At 43.5% G+C, this 19,537-nt stretch overlaps 1 protein-coding gene across 2 annotated transcripts in view; it reads left to right on the top strand.

Annotated features, from left to right (window-relative positions):
• Positions 1-18,586, top strand: part of oga (O-GlcNAcase) — a 65,163-nt gene extending 46,577 nt beyond the window's left edge. For both annotated transcript variants that reach the window (XM_078223000.1, XM_078222999.1), the window contains 3 exons: positions 2,571-2,763; positions 7,753-7,912; positions 10,941-18,586. In XM_078223000.1, the coding sequence (XP_078079126.1) occupies positions 2,571-2,763; positions 7,753-7,912; positions 10,941-11,077 (490 nt within the window). In that variant the 3' untranslated portion in view covers positions 11,078-18,586. The remainder of the gene's footprint in view (positions 1-2,570; positions 2,764-7,752; positions 7,913-10,940) is intronic.
• The last annotated feature ends 951 nt before the right edge of the window (positions 18,587-19,537 follow it).

The following is a 19,537-nucleotide window of genomic DNA, read 5'->3' as shown; positions in this document are numbered from 1 at the left end:
TTTGTGATGAACACTTCCTGACTCCCTGAAGCTTGTCTAGTTCAGGAGTGTGAAGGAATCCTGCCCACTTGCCTGGGTGAGTGCAGTTCCAACAACACTTGAGAAGCTTGACACCATCTAGGACAAAGTAGCCTGCTTGATCAGCACCTCATCCATTATCATAAACATTCACTTCCCCCAGCGCTAATGCACTGTGGCTGAGGGGTGTATCATCTACAAGATGCAGTGCAGCATCTCATCAAGCTCTCTTTGGCACCTTCCAAGCCCGCAGTCTCTTCCACATGGAAGAACAAGGTCTGCAGACAGTTCAAGAAGATGACTTGCCACCACCTGCTCAAGGGCAGCTTGGGGTGAGTAATAAATCCTGATCGTTGTTAATTGCCTATATCCCGTGAATGTTGATCTTGGCTTTTTAAAAAATAATTCAGAATGCGGGAGAACCTGGGCTCTCCTATTATATGTGGTTGTCTACTATTGGTTTTTTAATCAGAGGGTTTGGGTGATCCTTTAAGGCAAGAGAATGGAGTTGAGTATATCAGACCATCCATGATCTAATTGAATGGCAGAGCAGACTCAATGTGCCAAATAGCCTACTTCTGCTCCTACTATGGTCTTAAATTTCCTTTTAATCAAATTTTTACTACTTCTCATAACTTCTGAGTATATTACTTCTTCAGAAGGTTATTTGATCTGGGGAATATAATGCTTTCCCCATTTCTGATATTTCCACGTCCCACACACTTCCAGTGGCAGATTAAAGCTTCCTCGACTGTTCTCCAGCTCTGCTTGAGGAGCAATTTTCTTAATCTGATTTAACATAATGTGATGGAAAATGAAGGGAATCACTGCCACTTGCATTCGGGGCATGGTAACATTGTGGTTATGTTACCGTACTAATAATTCAACAACTCAGTCTAATAATTAGAGATATGGGCATCACACCAAAGCAGCTGGACATTTTTAATTTGATAGAATCAATCTAGAATTTAAAAACTAGTATCAATTAAGTGACAGACTATTAGATTGTTGTAAACACCCACCTGATTCACTAATGTCATTTAGGGAAGGAAATCTGTCGCACTTACAAATTCAGCTGTGACTTCAGATCCACAGCGATGTGCTTAATTAACTGCCTTCTGCAGTGGCCCCCCCTCCCATGGCTTGGTTCTGGAGTGGCCCCGTTGCATTCAAGAAAACGAGTCACCACCAGCTTTTGAAGGGCAGCTGAGGATGGGTGATGGTGCCGGCCTTGGCAGTGACGTCCTTGATCCTTTGAATAAAGAAAAAATAAAAACCCAGCTGTCTGCTTTGTTTGTCAAATTAAGGGTAACTTCATACGGGAGCTGGGATGAAGCGGCTAGAGAATTAATTTCATACAGGACTATTGCAGGCACCAATGAAGACTTCAGCTGGGATAAGTTTAGCTGCAGTTGTACAGATTCAGAGACTGCCCCTCCTGTGGTCTACTCAAAGGCAACTCCTTGGCTTATGACCTGCTGAAGCTTGTGCCATTTTCTTAGTGGTTTTTGTCAGTGCTGGTTCACCGTTGCTTTTTCACACTGATTGATAGGGCAAGGATGCAGGTCCCAGTCTACCTCCGCCTGAATGGGAATTGTTGGCATTGTCCTGAAACACTTACCAGCCAACTGAGCTGACTGCCCCCACTGCACTCCATGCATGTTGAAAATCTGAAGATCAATCCAAGCAGTCTGGAATTCAAGTTTGAAGCTTACTTTTCTCATTGTGAATGAGCTGCTTGTGTGCTGTGCATCCAGAGAAACATACTTGTTCATTTGATGCTGTTTTTCTAACTGGTAATGTAGTATCTATTGCCGATTCCTATCCCTTGAAAGCATCGAGTTAATCTTCTATATTTGGGCTGGAGTTAGTATGAGACCCAGGTCAGGGCAGTAGGTTATCTTCCCAGTAGGACATTAGTGAACCAGAAAAGTCATTTGCTGAAACAAAAACAGAAAATGCTGGAAAATCTCAGCAGGTGTAACAGCATGTGTGGGGAGACAATAGAGCCAATGTTTTGAGTCTAGATGACCCCTTCATTAGAGCTAATATTGAGCTACAAATTACCAGAATTTTGCATTCTGTCTTGTGCTGGGATTTGAATTCTCAATTGTGTAACCAATCCAGTTACATAACCACTGCCCTACAATGTTTACCTGATATTCTAGAGGAAGCCACTTTTTACAAAAAAAGGCTTTGTTTCAATTAGATGGCAATATGATTGCCACAATTAGTGTCAATTGCCCTGGTTATAAAGTGGATAAAACTGCCAGGATTTCTGTTTTGCAGTATGCATGCAAAGGGTGTCAAGTGAGAACGGCTGTTTTGCCTGTTATAAGCACCATTGTCAAATCGACTGACGTTTCTCAAGCAAACTTCCAGAGAAAGATTGTCTATCCCTGTGAACTGGTACTTAGCAGGATTGGGTGTATTACTGAGCGAGAATATCTAAATGGTTTTGTACCTTGACTAAATTAAAGTTTCAATATGATTTGGTTGCTTTGTATCTGTATTGTTTTTTAGTGTAAGTGTTATTTTTGTTGTGTTTGCAGTTTGGTGGGAGGTCTTCTGTCACTGAGCCCGGATTACTGCTTCGTGTTAGAGGATGAAGGCAGTGTATGTGGTTATGCCCTTGGAACTGTGGATGTGAAACCATTTTGTACAAAGTGCAAAGTCTCCTGGATACCCGCTATGCGGGAGAAGTATATTAAACCAGAGGCTAGTAAGGACCTTTCAGAAGAACAGGTACTCTTCCAGAATAACTGGCTTTGCATTTACTGTAAATTCAATGCGTGGTTTTAAGAGAATCTTAATGGACTTCTATTATCTCAATCCTGGCACGAGAAAATGCACTTTGATTCTCATATCCAGAGAATTCAAAACTGAATCTGTATTTTTGTAGGTGTCTTTAAACCATATCTCTACCTGCACAAAGTAACTCAATATTTTTTTCCTGACACTTGGCCACAATCTGACAGCCCCATGGCTAAATTAGGTATCGCAGTTATGGAAGTAGGGGACTGACTTGTTGTCCATAGATTGCCAGAGCACTTGTCAAAAATAATCACAACAAAATAGCCGCCTTCCATGACAAAAATAGAAAATGCTAGAAATATCTCAGGTCTGATGGCATCTGTGGAGAGAGAACAGAACTAACTAACTAACAGATTACTGAGAGAGACAAGAGATGAAATTGCTGGGCCTCTAACAGAAATCTTTGTTTCTTCATTGGACGCAGGTGAAGTCCCAGAGGATTGGAGGATAGCAAATGTGGTCCCGTTATTTAAGAAGGGTAGCAAGAATAACCCGGGTAATTATAGGCCAGTGAGCTTGACGTCCGTGGTAGAGAAATTGTTGGAGAAGATTCTTAGGATCTATACACATTTAGAACTGAATAGTCTCATTAGTGATAGACAGCATGGTTTTGTACGAGGGAGGTCATGCCTCACACAAATTTGAGTTTTTTGAGGAGGTGACAAAAATGATTGACGAGGGAAGGGCCGTGGATGTCGTCTACATGGATTTTAGTAAAGCATTTGACAAGCTCCCTCATGGCAGGCTGGTGCAAAAGGTTAAATCTCACGGGATCAAAGATGAACTAGCTAGATGGGTACAGAACTGGCTTGGCCATAGAACAGTAAGAAGTCTCTCAACACCAGGTTAAAGTCCAACAGGTTTATTTGGTAGCAAATACCATAAGCTTTCGGAGCACAGCTCCTTACTGTGCTTACCCCAGTCCAACGCCGGCATCTCCACATCTTGGCCATAGAAGACAGAGGGTAGCAGTGGAGGGGTCTTTTTCTGATTGGAGGTCTGTGACTAGTGGTGTTCCGCAGGGCTCTGCACTGGGATCTCTGCTGTTCGTGATATATATAAATGATTTGGAAGAAGATGTAGCTGGCCTGATTAGTAAGTTTGCGGACGACACAAAGATTGCTGGAGTTGCGGATAGTGGTGAGCATTGTCAGAGAATACAGCAGGACATATAAATAGGCTGGAACATTGGGCGGAGAAATGGCAGATGGAATTTAATCCAGATAAATGCGAAGTCTTGCATTTTGGTAGATCTAATGCAGGGGGGAGCTATACAATAAATGGCAGAACCATCAGGAGTATAGACACACAGGGATCTGGGTGTATAAGTCCACAGATCCTTAAAGGTGGCAGCACAGGTGGAAAAGGTGGTGAAGAAGGCATATGGCATGCTTGTCTTTATTGGACGGGGCACAGAGTATAAAAGTTGGCATATGATGTTGGTTAGGCCACATTTGGAATACTGCGTCCAGTTCTGGTCACCACACGTCCAGAAGGACATGGAGGCTTTGGAGAGAGTACAGAGAAAGTTTACCAGGATGTTGCCTGGTATGGAGGGTATTAGCTATGAGGTGAGATTGAGTAAACTAGGGTTGTTCTCCCTGGAAAGACGGAGGTTGAGGGGCGACCTAATAGAAGTTTATAAAATTATGAAGGGTATAGATAGGGTGAACAGTTGGAAGCTTTTTCCCAGGTCAGAAATGATGAACACAAGAGGTCACAAGTTCAAGGTAAGGGGGGCAAGGTTCAATACAGATATGCGGGGGATGTATTTTACGCAGGGGGTGGTGGGGGCCTGGAATGCACTACCAAGCAAGGTGGTTGAGGCAGACACGCTAGGATCATTTAAGACTTCTCTAGATAACTACATGAACAGACTGGGAATAGATGGATGGTTTAGTTAGGAACACATGATCGGTGCAGGCTTGGAGGGCCGAAGGGCCTGTTCCTGTGCTGTGTTCTTTGTTCTAACGTGTTGAGTCTGGATGATTCCTCGTCAGAGCTATCTGCCACGTCTAATAGCAGGAGGTGTATTTGTCCCGTGCTGTGGGCCTATGTGACCAAACCCTGTATAACAGCACTGTGTGCAAATGGTTGTAGATCCTTTTTAATGGAAGCTTCTTTGTATTGCCCTGACTTTGCTAACATCTTTATCCTTTCTTCCTCCACACCCCTTTTTGTGTGAAGCACTTTGAGGTGTTTTTCTGACTTGGAATGCTTTATGTAAGACTTCCAAATTCAATTGGGTGGGCAGTTGGTGAATGTGACACTTAATAGCCCTTTAAATCACTCTGGTCAATCTGCCTTGACCGTAATCTCTGCGTACCTGAACAGGCACCATTGTGTGACGACTAGGAGATTTTCACAGTAACATCATTGCGGTGCTAATTAAGCCTACTTGTGACACTAATAAATAAACTTTAAAAATATCAGCCAATTTGTGCACAGCAAACTCCCAACAGCATTGTGATAATGACAGATAATGTTTTTTGTGATGTCGATAGAGGAACATTTTGGACAAGACACTGTTTGCTTTGGGGAATCTTGATGTACAATTAACAATCCATTGAACCTTTTGCATGAATCACAAAAGGTCAGTATGCAGGTGCAGCAAGTAATTAGGCAAGCTAGTAGAACGTGAGGGGAATTGAGTACAAAGTACGTTTCAGTTATACAGGACATTGGTGAGATTTTATTAAGGAAGGATGTAAATGCATTGAAAGCAGTTCAGAAAGTTTGCTTAACTAATACCTAGAATGGGCTTATGAGGAAAGGTTGGACATCAACCCAGATAAATGTGTCGTGGTCCATTTTGATAGGTCAAATGGGATGAAGGAGTACAATATAAAGGGAAAGACTCTTAGTACTGTAGAGGATCAGAAGGACCTTGGGGTCCGGGTCCATAGGACTCTAAAATCGGCCCTGCAGGTGGAGGAGGTGGTTAAGAAGGCGTATGGTGTGCTGGCCGTTAGCAATCGAGGGATTGAGTTTGAGTCCGGGGATAATGATGCAGCTATATAAGACCCTCGTCAGACCCCACTTGGAGTACTGTGCTCAGTTCTGGTCGCCTCACTATAGGAAAGATGTGGAAAAGATTGAAAGGGTGCAGAGGAGATTTACAAGGATGTTGCCTGGATTGAGTGGCATGCCTTATGAGGATAGGCTGAGGGAGCTCGGTCTTTTCTCCTTGGAGAGACGAAGGATGAGAGGAGACCTAATAGAGGTATATAAGATGTTGAGAGGCATAGATCGGGTGGACTCTCAGAGGCTTTTTCCCAGGGTGGAAATGTCTGCTACGAGAGGACACAGGTTTAAGGTGCTGGGGGGTAGGTACAGGGGAGATGTTAGGGGTAAGCTTTTCACAGAGGGTAGTGGGCGAGTGGAATCGGCTGCCGTCAGTGGTGGTGGAGGCGAACTCAATGGGGTCTTTTAAGAGACTCCTGGATGAGTACATGGAGCTTAATAGGATGGAGGGTTATAGGTAGGTCTAGAAGGTAGGGATGTGTTCGGCACAACTTGTGGGCCGAAGGGCCTGTTTGTGCTGTAGTTTTTCTATGTTTCTAAGTTAGTTTTGTATCCACCAGAGTCTAGAAAAGTGATTGAAACATACAAGATCCCGAGGAGATTTGACAGAGTCGATGTGGAGAGGGTGTTTCATTCTGTGGGACAATCTAAAACTAGGAGGTCACTGTGTAAAAATGAGGTGTCGCCCATTTAAGACCAAGATGAGGAAAACATTTTTCTAAGAATCCTGAGCCTTTAGAACACTTTCTAAAGGCAGCGGATGCACAGCCGTTGAATATTCTTAGAGATGATAAGCAAGGGGGTGATGGGTTAGAGAGGTAGATGGGAATGTGGAGTTGAGTTTACAATCAGATCAGCAGCGATCTTGCTAAATGGCAGAGCAGGCTAGGGCTGAATGGTCTTCTGCTCCTAGTTCATAAGTATTTAATCTGCTGTAAGAATTTTTAGCAAGTACTGTTTTCAGTGCCCATTCTCCTTATTCCCCTGGTTCCTTCCAGTTCATCTTTAAAAACTATAAAGAGGCTCACTCTGATTACCATACAATTCCTACAGTACAGAAGGAGGCCATTCGGCCCATCAAGTCTGCACCAACTCTCCAAAAGAGCATTCCCCCAGGCCCTCCCCTCCGCCCTATCCGTACAATCCCACACGTTTGCCACGACTAATCCAAATCCACCTAACTTTGTTGGACTGTTGGAGGAAATCCACGCAGGAAACCACGTAGACATGGGAAGAATATGCAAATACCACACAATCACCTGAGGCCCAAATTGAACCCGAGTCCCTGGTACTGTGAGGCAACGGTGCTAACACTGCCACTGTGCCCATTAAGTGTTCAGGCATACTTAGTGCCAGTAAGGGGAAAGAGCTTAAATTTATACAGCAGTTTTCATGCTGTTAAAATGCAGCCCCTCATCGCCCTCAAACCCATTGCTCAAGGAGAATGAATCCAGCTGAACAGTTACTGTTTAAGGTGGAAATATCACAGCAGAGTTCCACAAGCAGCACTGAGATTTGATGTTAGTACAGGGATCAATGTTGGCCAGGACAGTGGGAGAGTTCCTAGAACAAAGAAAAGTACAGCACAGGAACAGGCCCTTCGGCCCTCCAAGCCTGCGCCGATCATGATGCCTGCCTGAACTAAAACCGCATGCACTTAGAGTCCATATCCTTCCATTCCCATCCTATTCACGTGTTCATCTTGTTGCCCCTTAAATGCTGCTATCGTACCTGCTCCCATCACCTCCCCGGGCAGTGCGTTCCTATTTCCTCATTGAACAGTGCCATGTGATTTTTTTAGTGTTGGACAGGCAAATCCTTAAACATTTGTGTCTTCAGTGAACATTGACATGAATGAGTAAGTCTGTGAGTCACTTATCTTTGGTTCTCATGTAGAAAATGATGCTGAGCTTCCATGAAGAGCAACAAGGCCTGCCGGAAAGCTTCCTTGCCACCTTCCCGTCACTAATTAAAGTGGATGTGCACTCCAAAGTGACAGATCCCAGTGTTGCTAAGAGTATGATGGGTTGCTTGCTTTCATCATTAAAAGCTAATGGTAAGTCTAAATGTTTTGCCTTCCTATCTGAAGAGAAATCACAGTGATTGCTAATTATTGGACATAAACGATGCACTGAATCATGTGGAATGCATCAAATGATTACCTGCCAAAATATTAATTTTTTTATTTCTCCCACATTCTTGGAAATTATACACACGAATTGATTACTGTCCAAACATGTCCCTTTCTAAAAGAATTCACGTTCTGGGTTTTGGCTGTGTGTCTCTCTTCTACAATGAGGATCTTGTTCAAGATATTCCTGGTTAACTGGAAGATGATCCTTAGCCAGCTTACGATTGAAGTACATGATGCACAGTGACTATCAATTAGAGAACTGCGAATAGATGTGTTTGATCAGGTTAAAGATTGTGTAATATCTGATCCCTTGGCAAATCTCCCAATAACTTACAGCTCCTTGAGGCTAGTGTTGAGAAAATGTACTTTTTTCACTGAAGGGTTTATTTGATTTATTGTCACATATATTAGCGAACAGTGAAAAGTGTTGTTTCTTGCGCACTATACAGACAAAGCAAACCGTTCATAGAGAAGAAAAGGAAAGAGTGCAGAATGTAGTGTTACATTCATAGCTAGGGTGTAGAGAAAGATCAACTTAGTGCGAGGTAGGTCCAAGTCTGGCAGCAGAGAAAGTGCTGTTTTTGAGTCGGTTGGTACGTGACCTCAGACTTTTGTATCTTTTTCCCAACGGAAGAAGGTGAAGAGAGAATGTCCGGGGTGTGTGGCATCCTTAATTATGCTGGCTGCTTTGCTGAGGCAGCAGGAAGTGTAGACGGAGTCAATGGATGGGAAGCTGGTTTGCATGATGGACTGGGCTTCATTCACGGCCCTTTGTAGTTTCTTGCGGACTTGGGCAGAGGAAGAGCCATACCAAGCTGTGATGCAACCAGAAAGGACTTCCATTAGAGAGGTGGGTGACTTCTATCTTCAGTGATATCCTGCCTGGTAATTGTGAGACCCTAGAATGTACAAGCTGTCATGGATAATGAGCAAAACAACCAATCAGAACAGCGTTGCCCATGAAGTCAGCCCTTCAACATTGATATCACTGCTCTGCGAGAGTCCTGAAGGGCAGCTGAGGGAAGATGGCAGTGGTTGCACCACCTTCTGGAGAGAAAAACCCATGGATCAGTCCAGGACGCATGGTGCATCTGTAGAAATTGGTAAGAGTTGTAGTGGACATGCTGAATTTCCTTAGCCTTCTGAGCAAGTAGAGACGTTGGTGGGCTTTCTTAACTATCGCGTTGGCGTGGAGAGACCAGGACAGATTGTCCTCCACTACGTTTCCTGAAGTCGATGACTATCTCCTTCGTTGTATTGACGTTGAGGGAGAGATTATTGTCATCACATCAGTTCACCAGACTCACTACCATCTGGGACAGAAGAAATTCCTGCCAACCTTAGGGGTGCCGTCTTCACCACCATCTTCAAGAAAGGAGACAAAATGGACTATGGAACTAACGAAGAATATTCCTAATCTCCATCGCCAGGGAGGTCATCGCTCGAATCCTCACTAGCTGCCTTCTCCCAGTCTCTGAAGTAGTCCTTCCAGAAGGCCAGTTTCGCTTCTGACCAACCATGAGTGGACGTAGAATCTACAGTGCAGAAGGAGGCCATTTGGCCATCGAGTCTGCACCAACTACAATCCCACCCAGGCCCTATCCTCGCAACCCCACGCATTTACCCTTGCTAGTCCCCCTGACACTAAGGGGCAACTTAGCATGGCCAATCCACCTAACACACACACCTTTGGACCATAGGAAGAAACCAGAGCCCCCGGAAGAAACTCACGCAGACATGGTGAGAATGTGGAGATTCCACACAGACAGTAACCCAAGGCTGGAATCAAACCCAGGTCCCTCAGTGTGAGGCAGCAGTGCTAACCACTGTGCCACCTTGCCACCCTGAATTGTGTGTAATCCACATAGGAGTGATGTGATAGCACTGGAAAGGGTGCAGAGGAGATTTACCAGGATGTTGCCTGGGCTGGAGAGTGAGTTATGACGAGTGATTGGATATTCTGGGATTATTGTCCTTGGAGCAGAGACTGAGGATGCGAAGCCAAGGCATACAAGGCTTTGGGCCAAGTGCTGGAAAATGGCATTGTAGTAGTTTGGGTGGTTTGTCTTGGGTGCAGATGTGATGGGGCTGAAGTGCCTTTTTCTGTGCTGTATACCTTTTTCTGACTCGGGTGAAATAGAGAATAATACCCTGTGATATACAGATACCACATTTTGGTTTGGGTCCATTTTTATTTGGTAACTGGGGCACTGCTGTAGCTTTGTTTCCTGTTTTACGGCCCCATTTCTTCTATTTGATTCCAACTGCTGGAAATAGCATTTAGATACTTGCTTTTCTAATTGGTTGACATATTTCTAATTTTAAAGTTAATTATGCATAAATGTAAACTGTCGTGTCAAACATCAATGGGTCTAATCAAGATCTAGGATCGCTTTGAAACACACTTGATTCCATCTTGTAACACTATGAACTTCTTAATCCTAAATTGCAGTTGCAGGCTACATTAGTGTTAGGCCCAAGGCCCATATTTCAGGCATGTTGGAATGTGCTCCCCTAATGAGTAGTATGCTTATGCTGTCTTGCAAACTCTGGATTTCACCTGAAATTCTGACTGTGTGGGGGTGGTATGGGGAAGCGGGGTCTTGGTTGCGTCGACACATTCTTGTTGCTAGGTAGCAGTAGAAAGGAAATGTCACTGACATGTAACTTCTACATAACAGCAGCAATTTGTATTTTTATAGCGCCTTTAATGCAGTTAAACCTGCCAGGGTGCTTTACAGGAGCGATTAGCAAACAAAATTTGACACCAAGCCAGGTGAGATACTGGGATAAGTGATCAAAAGCTTTTTCAGTCAAGTGGCTGAAGGACGGCAGAGGATAGGTGGCCTGTGATGGAATCCAGGGTATATTGGAGTGCCTATTCCACTGCAGGTTGTTTGACAATGGGTTCCGATGAGTTAAACTCCTACTTATCTCCCTTTTTTTTTAGGATCCCGAGGAGCATTCTGTGAAGTAAAACCCAGTGATCGACGAGGGCTGGAATTCTACAGAAAGCTGGGCTTCTTGGAGTTGGCTAAAATGGAGGGATTCCCGAAAGAGATGTTGGTTCTGGGAAGGAACTTGTAACGGTTGCCCTGTGCTACGTAGTGTAATTAAAGGATGTGTATAATTAAATGTATCTAAATTTAGCCTTAAGCTGAATAACCTGTGTTTAATAATGTTTTATATTTTATCTTTTTTTATTTGAAATGCATAATAAGGTGAACTTGATCTAGATGGCACTTTGTGAGATGGGCGGAGCTCCACTGATGCAGTAACAAAGCAATGCCTTTTCCCTTTTCTGTTTTTGCCCTTTTACTTCCTTCCATTTTTCTCATCTCACATCAGAAATTCTCTGTTATTAAACAGGAAGTTGGTAAGGTGGAGAATAGTTTCTCTCACTTCTGACGCCAGTCACAGGCTGACGATGTTTGCTTGCTGTGCAGCCATTTAAACCATATTGTCATAAGGTGGCTGTCTATAACTGACCATCCATCACAGAGGAATGTTTGGACATCTTGGCTCGTTTCGTTACTGCAAGCCGAGTTCAGTTTGATTGAGGTTCTGGGACTTCCAACTGGTGCCTTGGAGTCTGCTTTCTGCAGTATTGTTCTGTAAAAACTAATGGTCTCTTAGACTTTAAATTGATTCCTCTCTTTAAAAAGGCACCTTGTATGTAGAGATTCTTATTATCTAATTTAGCATTTTATAGAATTGTTTCTGAATAAAGGAACAAACTGTAAATGTAAATCTGAAGTAAGTGCACCAGTGCTGGGAATACACAGCTGGTTAGGCAACATCTGTAAAGGAGAAAGGCAGACTAATATTTTGGGTGCCTACCCTTCAGAACCTGATTTGAGTTGTACACCTAAGCCATTTATTGAGGTGGGAGAATTTGTTTGTATAAAGACTGCCTGAAGTCTAACTTGGAAGTGGACCTACACCGGGTTCACCAGTAACAATGTAGGCCTATAATTACCACTTTAATACAGTAGAATAGCCCAGTCCTATGTGTGACTTTACCTTCCCATTGCATCAGTGCTGATGACTCTAAGTGATGGGTGTGGGAGATTCCTCCCCAGTACCCACAGCCCTCAGTAACCTCCTGTAAATCTTGTCCTGCTGAGTAATTGTTTGCTCTGCAAAGAAGACTTCATTGCAGAAGTTGATGTAGTGGAATTGAAACTTGCGATCTCTGGTTTCGTGGCCTGGTTTGTTGTGTGGACCAGCAACCATTTGCCTTCTGACCAATTCTCTTGCGTTTGATTCTGGTATCTATGTCCATGGTACGTCTTCTGGCTCTCAGGTTGGGAGAGACACTAACAAAGAGATGAGATGAGATCCCCTAATATCTGCAGCAGAGAGGAGGGAATCAGGAAGATGGGCACAAGCACTGAGCTAAGCCAGCGATACTCATTTTATAGTTTGTAATGTTTCTGGTATTTGGGAGGAAACAAATTTGCTTTTCCATCTTCATTATACTGACATCTGCATTCCTGCAACCTCTACTTCTGCCTCCTCTTCTCTGAAGAAGTCATATGATTCTCTCTCCACAGATGCTGTCAAACCTGCTGAGTTTTTCCAGCATTTTCTGTTTATTCCTGCAACCAGTGTCTGTTGTCGCAACCTGTCTCTGTTATAACTTTTTTTCAATTCTGCATTTAGTTGTCGCACTCGATTCTTAAATCCTGGATTGAGTGAGAATTAGCTGCAACTCGTGTTAAATTCCATTCATTCTTGCCTGAATATTTTTCCAAACACTTATGCGCCTACATATTCATGCACTATGCAAATCTAGCTTTTCCATTTACACTCTCACCAGGCCTGGCTTCATCAAACCGAGCAAAATACTCAAGTGCGATCCAAGTTTTCAGATCTCCCTCTCCCTGCCCCCCCACTACCACCTCTCACAATTCAGCTCGTCTCCAATCGGATAGAAGGACTCTCTCAGTTATGTAATGTGCACAGAATTGGACAGAAATAATGTTGCTATTATATGATTCTATGTGAATGATGCAGGGAGCAGATGGAATACAAAATTATCCAGGTATGGTTCCGGTCATATTCCCGGATCTAGCCACATAGAAATCTGATTTTACAGACTCCTCGAGGTCTACAGACCAATCTTGTTTGAAAATCCATGTTTTATAAAACCAGGTTAATACCTTTTTTAAATAATCTTTTCTGTCTCATTTCTGCCCTGCCCCATGCTATCTCCCAGATTACACTGTGACATGTTTGTGTATTTGGTTTCCTTGCTGCATACTTGAGAACAGCTGCTGCTTGCTTGCTTCCTTTGGTTGTGTAGTGCTGTTTTCTGCACAAGTGCTAAAAACCAATCTGTGGGAACGGTGTGGGGAGAGTGGAGTTGCATGAGGATATGGGCCGTGCTGAAGTATCAGTACTGTAGGAAGACTGTGGGTCTGTGATTCCAGAAACTGATAGCATGACGGTGTGCACAAAGCTCTGTGGAAACTAATGAGCCACTCTCTTTTGAGGGGAGGGAAGAAATGGAACCAAATATGTAGCAGATTGGATAAAGTTGCCTGCCTGTTAGATTTTCTGTTACAAACATCAACCTGCTGTGTATTCTGGCACTCGGGGGGGTTTTTTTGCCCCATTAGCTAAAATAGAAATGGCACCTTGTTTAACATTCCCTCACCTAATTGCCTTTGAGAAAGTGAACCACTGCAGTACATGCAATGTCGGTACTCAAAAATACTGTAAGCTCCAGGATTTTCACCCAGTGACAATGATGTACTCCAAGTCAGGATGGCGTACAATTGAGGGAGGTGTGCAGGTGATGGTGTTCCTATGCATCTGCCACTTGTCCTAGGCAGTAGATGTTGAGAGTTTGGGTCATGATGCTTGAGGCAGGTTTCAGTGGCTCTTTCCCCTCCAAGGATAAAACTGATTCAGTATTTTTCACCAGGTAAAATGAGGAAAGCTTTCTTTACACCCGATGGTACGGTTACAGATTCTAGCCTCCCAAACCTGTGGTGTGGCTCGTGCAAACATTGAGCTGTAAAACAATGGAATGAACATACTAGTGGCTTCAGTTTTACAGAACTACACTGGGGTTCCATATTGCCTGTCTTAAACTATAAAGCATATTAACTCTGATCATTACCATAATATTGTAACACCAAACCCTGCAGGTGCCAACCCTTCATTTATTTCCGTAACATGGGAATTTAGCCATGCTCCTTTACCTTCCACAGCCCATTTTCAAAACGCACAGACATACTGCTTGCTTTTGATATGTTAACTGGTGCCCTCTTGCGAAAACTTCTGACACTCATCAGTGGAGTACAGCCCAGATAAGGAAAGAACTGTGTACATATAAATCTTTTTAAAAGATCAACTTTTTGTGTGTCTTTTGTTTTAAAATGTTAGGATGCAGGTTAGAAGGGTTTGTTTACTCAGTGTTAACTGTTCCAGTGTTGACACACTAATACCTAAACATATGCTTCTGGTCTGTTTTTAATCATGTCCCAATGACAGGAAATACAACAGTTATGCTGATTTGTTGTTAATCTGGATAAACTAAACCAGTCCTGGGGCGAGGGACCCTGAGGGAAAATGTTTGGAAGCATAAACTAAGTGAACGTGGAAACCTGAGCAGCTAAAAGCATCCTGACTAATTGCTGCTTTTGGGATATTGTTTGAGTAAAGCACCATTTCCTCTGTGGTTGTAGTTCACCATCAGTGGTAGGAAGCTCCATCTTCTTCCCAATGAGCTGGTTATTGTCTTCTGTGTGAATTGAAATTTGCTGCTGCAGGCAATATTGCTGCTAGTTTTAATTTGGTAGGAACTATTTATAGTTCCATTAGCACTGATCATCTCATTGCAATCATTCCTGAGCAAAACCGTCTATTACCAGAGTAGACATCACTGTCGCTTGATTACAGCCAGAACTGTCCTGCACTATTTCTATGGTCACACCTTGTCCCTGGGCTATATATACATAGGTGAGTATCCTCTGGTTGCAGTGGGAGTAATATGACGATGCAGAAGTGTACTTGCTGTCTGGTGGGAGGTTGTGGTTCTGGGTTTTTATGGGATGTAGGTATTGCTGGCTCGACCAACATTTATTGCCCATTCTTAGTTGCGCTTCAGAATGTGGTGGTGAACTGTCTTCTTGAAGTCCCTGAGGTGTAGGTGCTGTTGTATATTGGAGAATTGATGCTAGGAACCACGGAGGATTAAAAATAACGGAGCTTTATTTCCAGGGTGGTGTTCACTGCGTGGCTGCTTCATTCTGGCATACACAATGCTTATTGCAACTACCAACAATCAATGTTAATACGTAACGGCTACACCCACAGTGCGGTTAGGGAGGGAATTCCAGGAATTTGACCCAGCGACCGTGAAGCAAGGCATATATTTCCAAGTTAGGATGGTGCCTGATGGTTTTCCACACTCTGGGTGTCCTCAATGTGACTCAATCTTTTTGAAGCTACGATATAGTTGAGGGGGAAGAACATTCAAACGTCATATAAACTATTTTGTGAAGAAAACATTTCATAGCCAGGTCAAGTTAACATCGACTAATGTTACCAGTGGGCATCAGAGGGTACCATGGTACCACTTTTCTCTGGCTGTTCCCTGCAGTTGTTGCCAATAATTATTGGGGTATTGATAGAGTGGATTCTCAGAGGCTTTTACCCAGGGCTGAAATGGTTGCCACAAGAGGTCACAGGTTTAGGGTGCTGGGGAGTAGGTACAGAGGAGATGTTAGGGGTAATTTTTTCACTCGGGGTGGTGGGTGCTTGGAATTGGCTGCCAGTAGTGGTGGTGGTGGAGGCAGATTCGATAGTCTTTTAAGAGACTTTTGGATAAGTTTATGGTAGTAAGATAGAGGGTTATAGGTAAGCCTAGTAGGTAGGGACATGTTCGGCGCAACTTGTGGGCCGAAGGGCCTGTTTGTGCTGTAGCTTTTCTATGTTCTTTAATTAAGAAAGCACGTGAATGATTTTCAGTTTAATTATTCCAAATTTAAAACCCATTCTTGTTTCAAAAAATGTGAACTAAAGGGACAGTGATCAAAGGCGAGGAAAGAATGGTGGAGTGGGACTAATTGATTGGCTTTTGAAAATAAGCTGGCACAGACATGAGTCAAAGTGCCTCTTGTGTAGTGGCTGTAGAAACCTATTCCTGGCATGTTAACCAACTTGGATCTGGTTTGAGGAACAGGAGATCCTGGCCCAGCTAAATTTAGTAAAGATAGTGTAGGGTTGAATCTTGTATTCATTGATACTTTGAATGTTGCCGAGTGTAAGGTTTTCTCATTTTGGTAACGCACTTGTTCTGCATTCACCCTCCGAAGATTTTGCCACTCGGGTTCCTTGTGTGTGGAGAGAGCTTTCACTGACAATGCCCTTGGTTTAAATCCTAATTGAATATTTAGCCAGGCTGACACTCCCAATGGTGCAGAGGTCTGTGCTGTCTGAGAGTTACATTTAAACCATCATTTCGCACCCACCCCATTTTGAAGTAAAACAAGGGAGAGGTCTTCAGTGTCCTGTCCAATATAATCCCATAATTAAATGCCATAACTCGCCATTTATATTGCTGTTTGTGGGACTTTGCTTTTCAAATTGCTCCCTGTGTTTGTATCTCAGTACTTGATTGTGAAGCATTTGCCAAGATCCTGATGTAAATATATGGCTATTTTGGCTGGTGAATCAATGCTGGATGGAATTGGGCAGGGGTTGTGATGCTTGTCATGGTCAGATATCAGGCTCACTGTCGAGAAATGGCCTATTTGGCTGAGGTATCACTGAGACACTACCTTCAATTCCTCATTGGAATATTGGAAAGAAGGAAGCCCGAGTCTATTCCACGATGTTGATCTGCAATTCAGTTGGTCGCATAGTGTTGTCAAGAATGGAGTGCATCCGAACCAGAGTGAAAGTGTGGCCGTTTGATGCAGAGGGAGAAGGTGCTACTGCTTTTTCATCAAATAATTGTGCTTTGTCAGCTGGAGCTGTAACTATCCCATGTTTTGTGTGCTTAAGTCAAGTTGGTGTGCAAAAAAAAATTAACTTGTGGCAGAGCAGGCTGTGCACCTGAAAGGTGAGAGCTTGTGGACAATGAAAATGAGCCAAGTGAACCCAATTTCTCAAGTTCGCAGTCATTGAGCAGGAGTGTGATTTGGAGACGTAGGAGGGGGACCCTGTATCTGTACAATTAGTTTCAGACCAAATTCACAACTGAGAATGCAGTATTAGAATGTCAGTAGGACCAGTAAAGGGAAATCCAGGTGAGACAGAATGAGGATTCACAAACTGATGGACTCTAAACCGATTTGGTTCACTAATGTCCTTTAGGGAAGGAAATCTGCTGTCCTTTATATGTGATTCTAGAGCCACAGCAATGAGGTTGACTCTCTACTGCCTTTAGGCAACTAGGGATGGCCAGTAAATGCTGGTCAGCTTTGTCAATGACCTTCCTTCCAATTGGGGATGTTCAGCATCATTTGCAACTCAGATACTGAAGCAGTCTGCGTCCAAATGCAGCAAGACCTGGACAATATCCAGGCTTGGGCTGACAAGTGGCAAGTAACATTTGTGCCATACGAGGGCCAGGTGATGACCATCTCCAACAAGAGAGGATGTTGACAACTGGCATTGCCATGACTGAATCTCCCATTATCAACATCCAGGGGGTGCTATTATAGAGGTTTGCAGCATAAACAGGTCAGTCAGCCCAACTTGTCCATGCTGTCCAGTTTTTACCACTAAGCTAGTCCCAATTGCCTGCATTTGGCCGATATCCCTCTATACCCATCTTACCCATGTAACTGTCTAAATGTTTTTTAAAGACAAAATTGTACCTGCCTCTGGCTTGTTCCAGACACTCAGTAAAAAAAAATTGCCCCTCTGGACCCTTTTGTATCTCTCGCCTCTCACCTTTAGACTCCCCTACCTTTAGGAAAAGATATTGACTAGCTGATCTGTGCCCCCCATTACTTTATAGACCTTTATAAGATCACCCCTAAGCCTCCTACGCTCCAGGGAAAAAAAGTCCCAATCTATCCAGCCTCTCCTTATAACTCAAACCATCAAGTCCCAGTAGCATCCTCGTAAATCTTTTCTACACTCTAGTTTAATAATATCCTTTCTATAATAGTGACTAGAACCGTACACAGTATTCCAAGTGTAGCCTTACCAATGTCTTGTACAACTTCAAGAAGATGTCCCAACTCCTGTATTCAATGTTCTGACCAACGAAACCAAGCATGCCAAATGCTGCCTTCACCACCCTAACCAGAAACTGAACTAGACTAACCATATAAATATAGTGGCTACCAAAGCAGGTCAAAGACTGGGAATTCTGCCGTGAATAGCTCACTTCCTGATTCCCTAAAGCCTGTGCACTACAAGGCACAAGTCAGGAGTGTAATGGAATACCCTCCACTTGCCTGGATGAGTGCTGCTCCAACAACACTAGCAATAAGCTTGACCCCATCCAGGACAAAACAGCCTGCTTGATTGTTACATTCACTGACAAACAGTGGCAGTTGTGTGTACCATCTACAAGATGCACTGCAGGAACTCACTAATGTTCCTTAATCAGCATTGTCCAAACTCGCAACCACTACCATTTAGAAGGACAAGAGCAGCAGATACCTGAGAATTCCACTACTTGGAGAATCATCTCCAAGCCCTTCACCATGCTGAGTTGGAATTATATTTCCGCTTCTTCACTGTCACTAGGTAAAAATCTCGGAACGTGCTCGCGAACGCCGTTGTGGGTGTACCTACACCTCAGGGACTGCAGCGGTTCAAGAAGGCAGCTCACCACCACCTCAATGGCAACTAGGGATGGGCGATAAATGTTGGACTAGCCAGTGACGCCCACATCCCATAAAATGAATATAAAAAAATCTGCCCCCTCAATTCCTAGACCCCGTCCTCAAACCCTCTTCCATTAATTAATCCACTCATCAATATAGATTCTTAATGGTTGAGGCCCCAGCAGTAATCCTTACAGGACTCCAGTCCTCATAGCCCGTCAAACTGCAAATTGTCTGTTAACCACTCCCTTGTATTCTAATCTTTTGGCGATTGCTAATACATCTCTAATATATTTCATTATGAGAGGCTAGAGGTCGTGGAGACATTGCCTAAAAGTTAGAGGTTGCCCTTCAACAGTTGAAGCGAGGAAACACTTCTATGAGCAAACAGTGGAATAATGCACAATCTGGAATGTGCTGTCTGGGAAGGTAATGGAGGCTAGGAATTCTGCCGTGAATAGCTCACTTCCTGATTCCCTAAAGCCTGTGCACTACAAGGCACAAGTCAGGAGTGTAATGGAATACCCTCCACTTGCCTGGATGAGTGCTGCTCCAACAACACTAGCAATAAGCTTGACCCCATCCAGGACATTTAGAAGGACAAGAGCAGCAGATATCTGAGAATTTGAGCTCTTGTCCTTCTAAATGTCCACAAATAATAACCGGTGCTGCGTTTAATTTAGATTTTTTGTTCACTAGAGCAAAGGTGCCAAGATGAAATTTGGTAGCAGATCAGCTATGAATC

The sequence above is a fragment of the Mustelus asterias genome, chromosome 11, assembly GCF_964213995.1.
Source record: "Mustelus asterias chromosome 11, sMusAst1.hap1.1, whole genome shotgun sequence".
Classification (NCBI taxonomy): Eukaryota; Metazoa; Chordata; class Chondrichthyes; order Carcharhiniformes; family Triakidae; genus Mustelus; species Mustelus asterias.
Note: the sequence above shows the minus strand (reverse complement) of the source record. Positions and strands in the feature narration are given on the sequence as shown.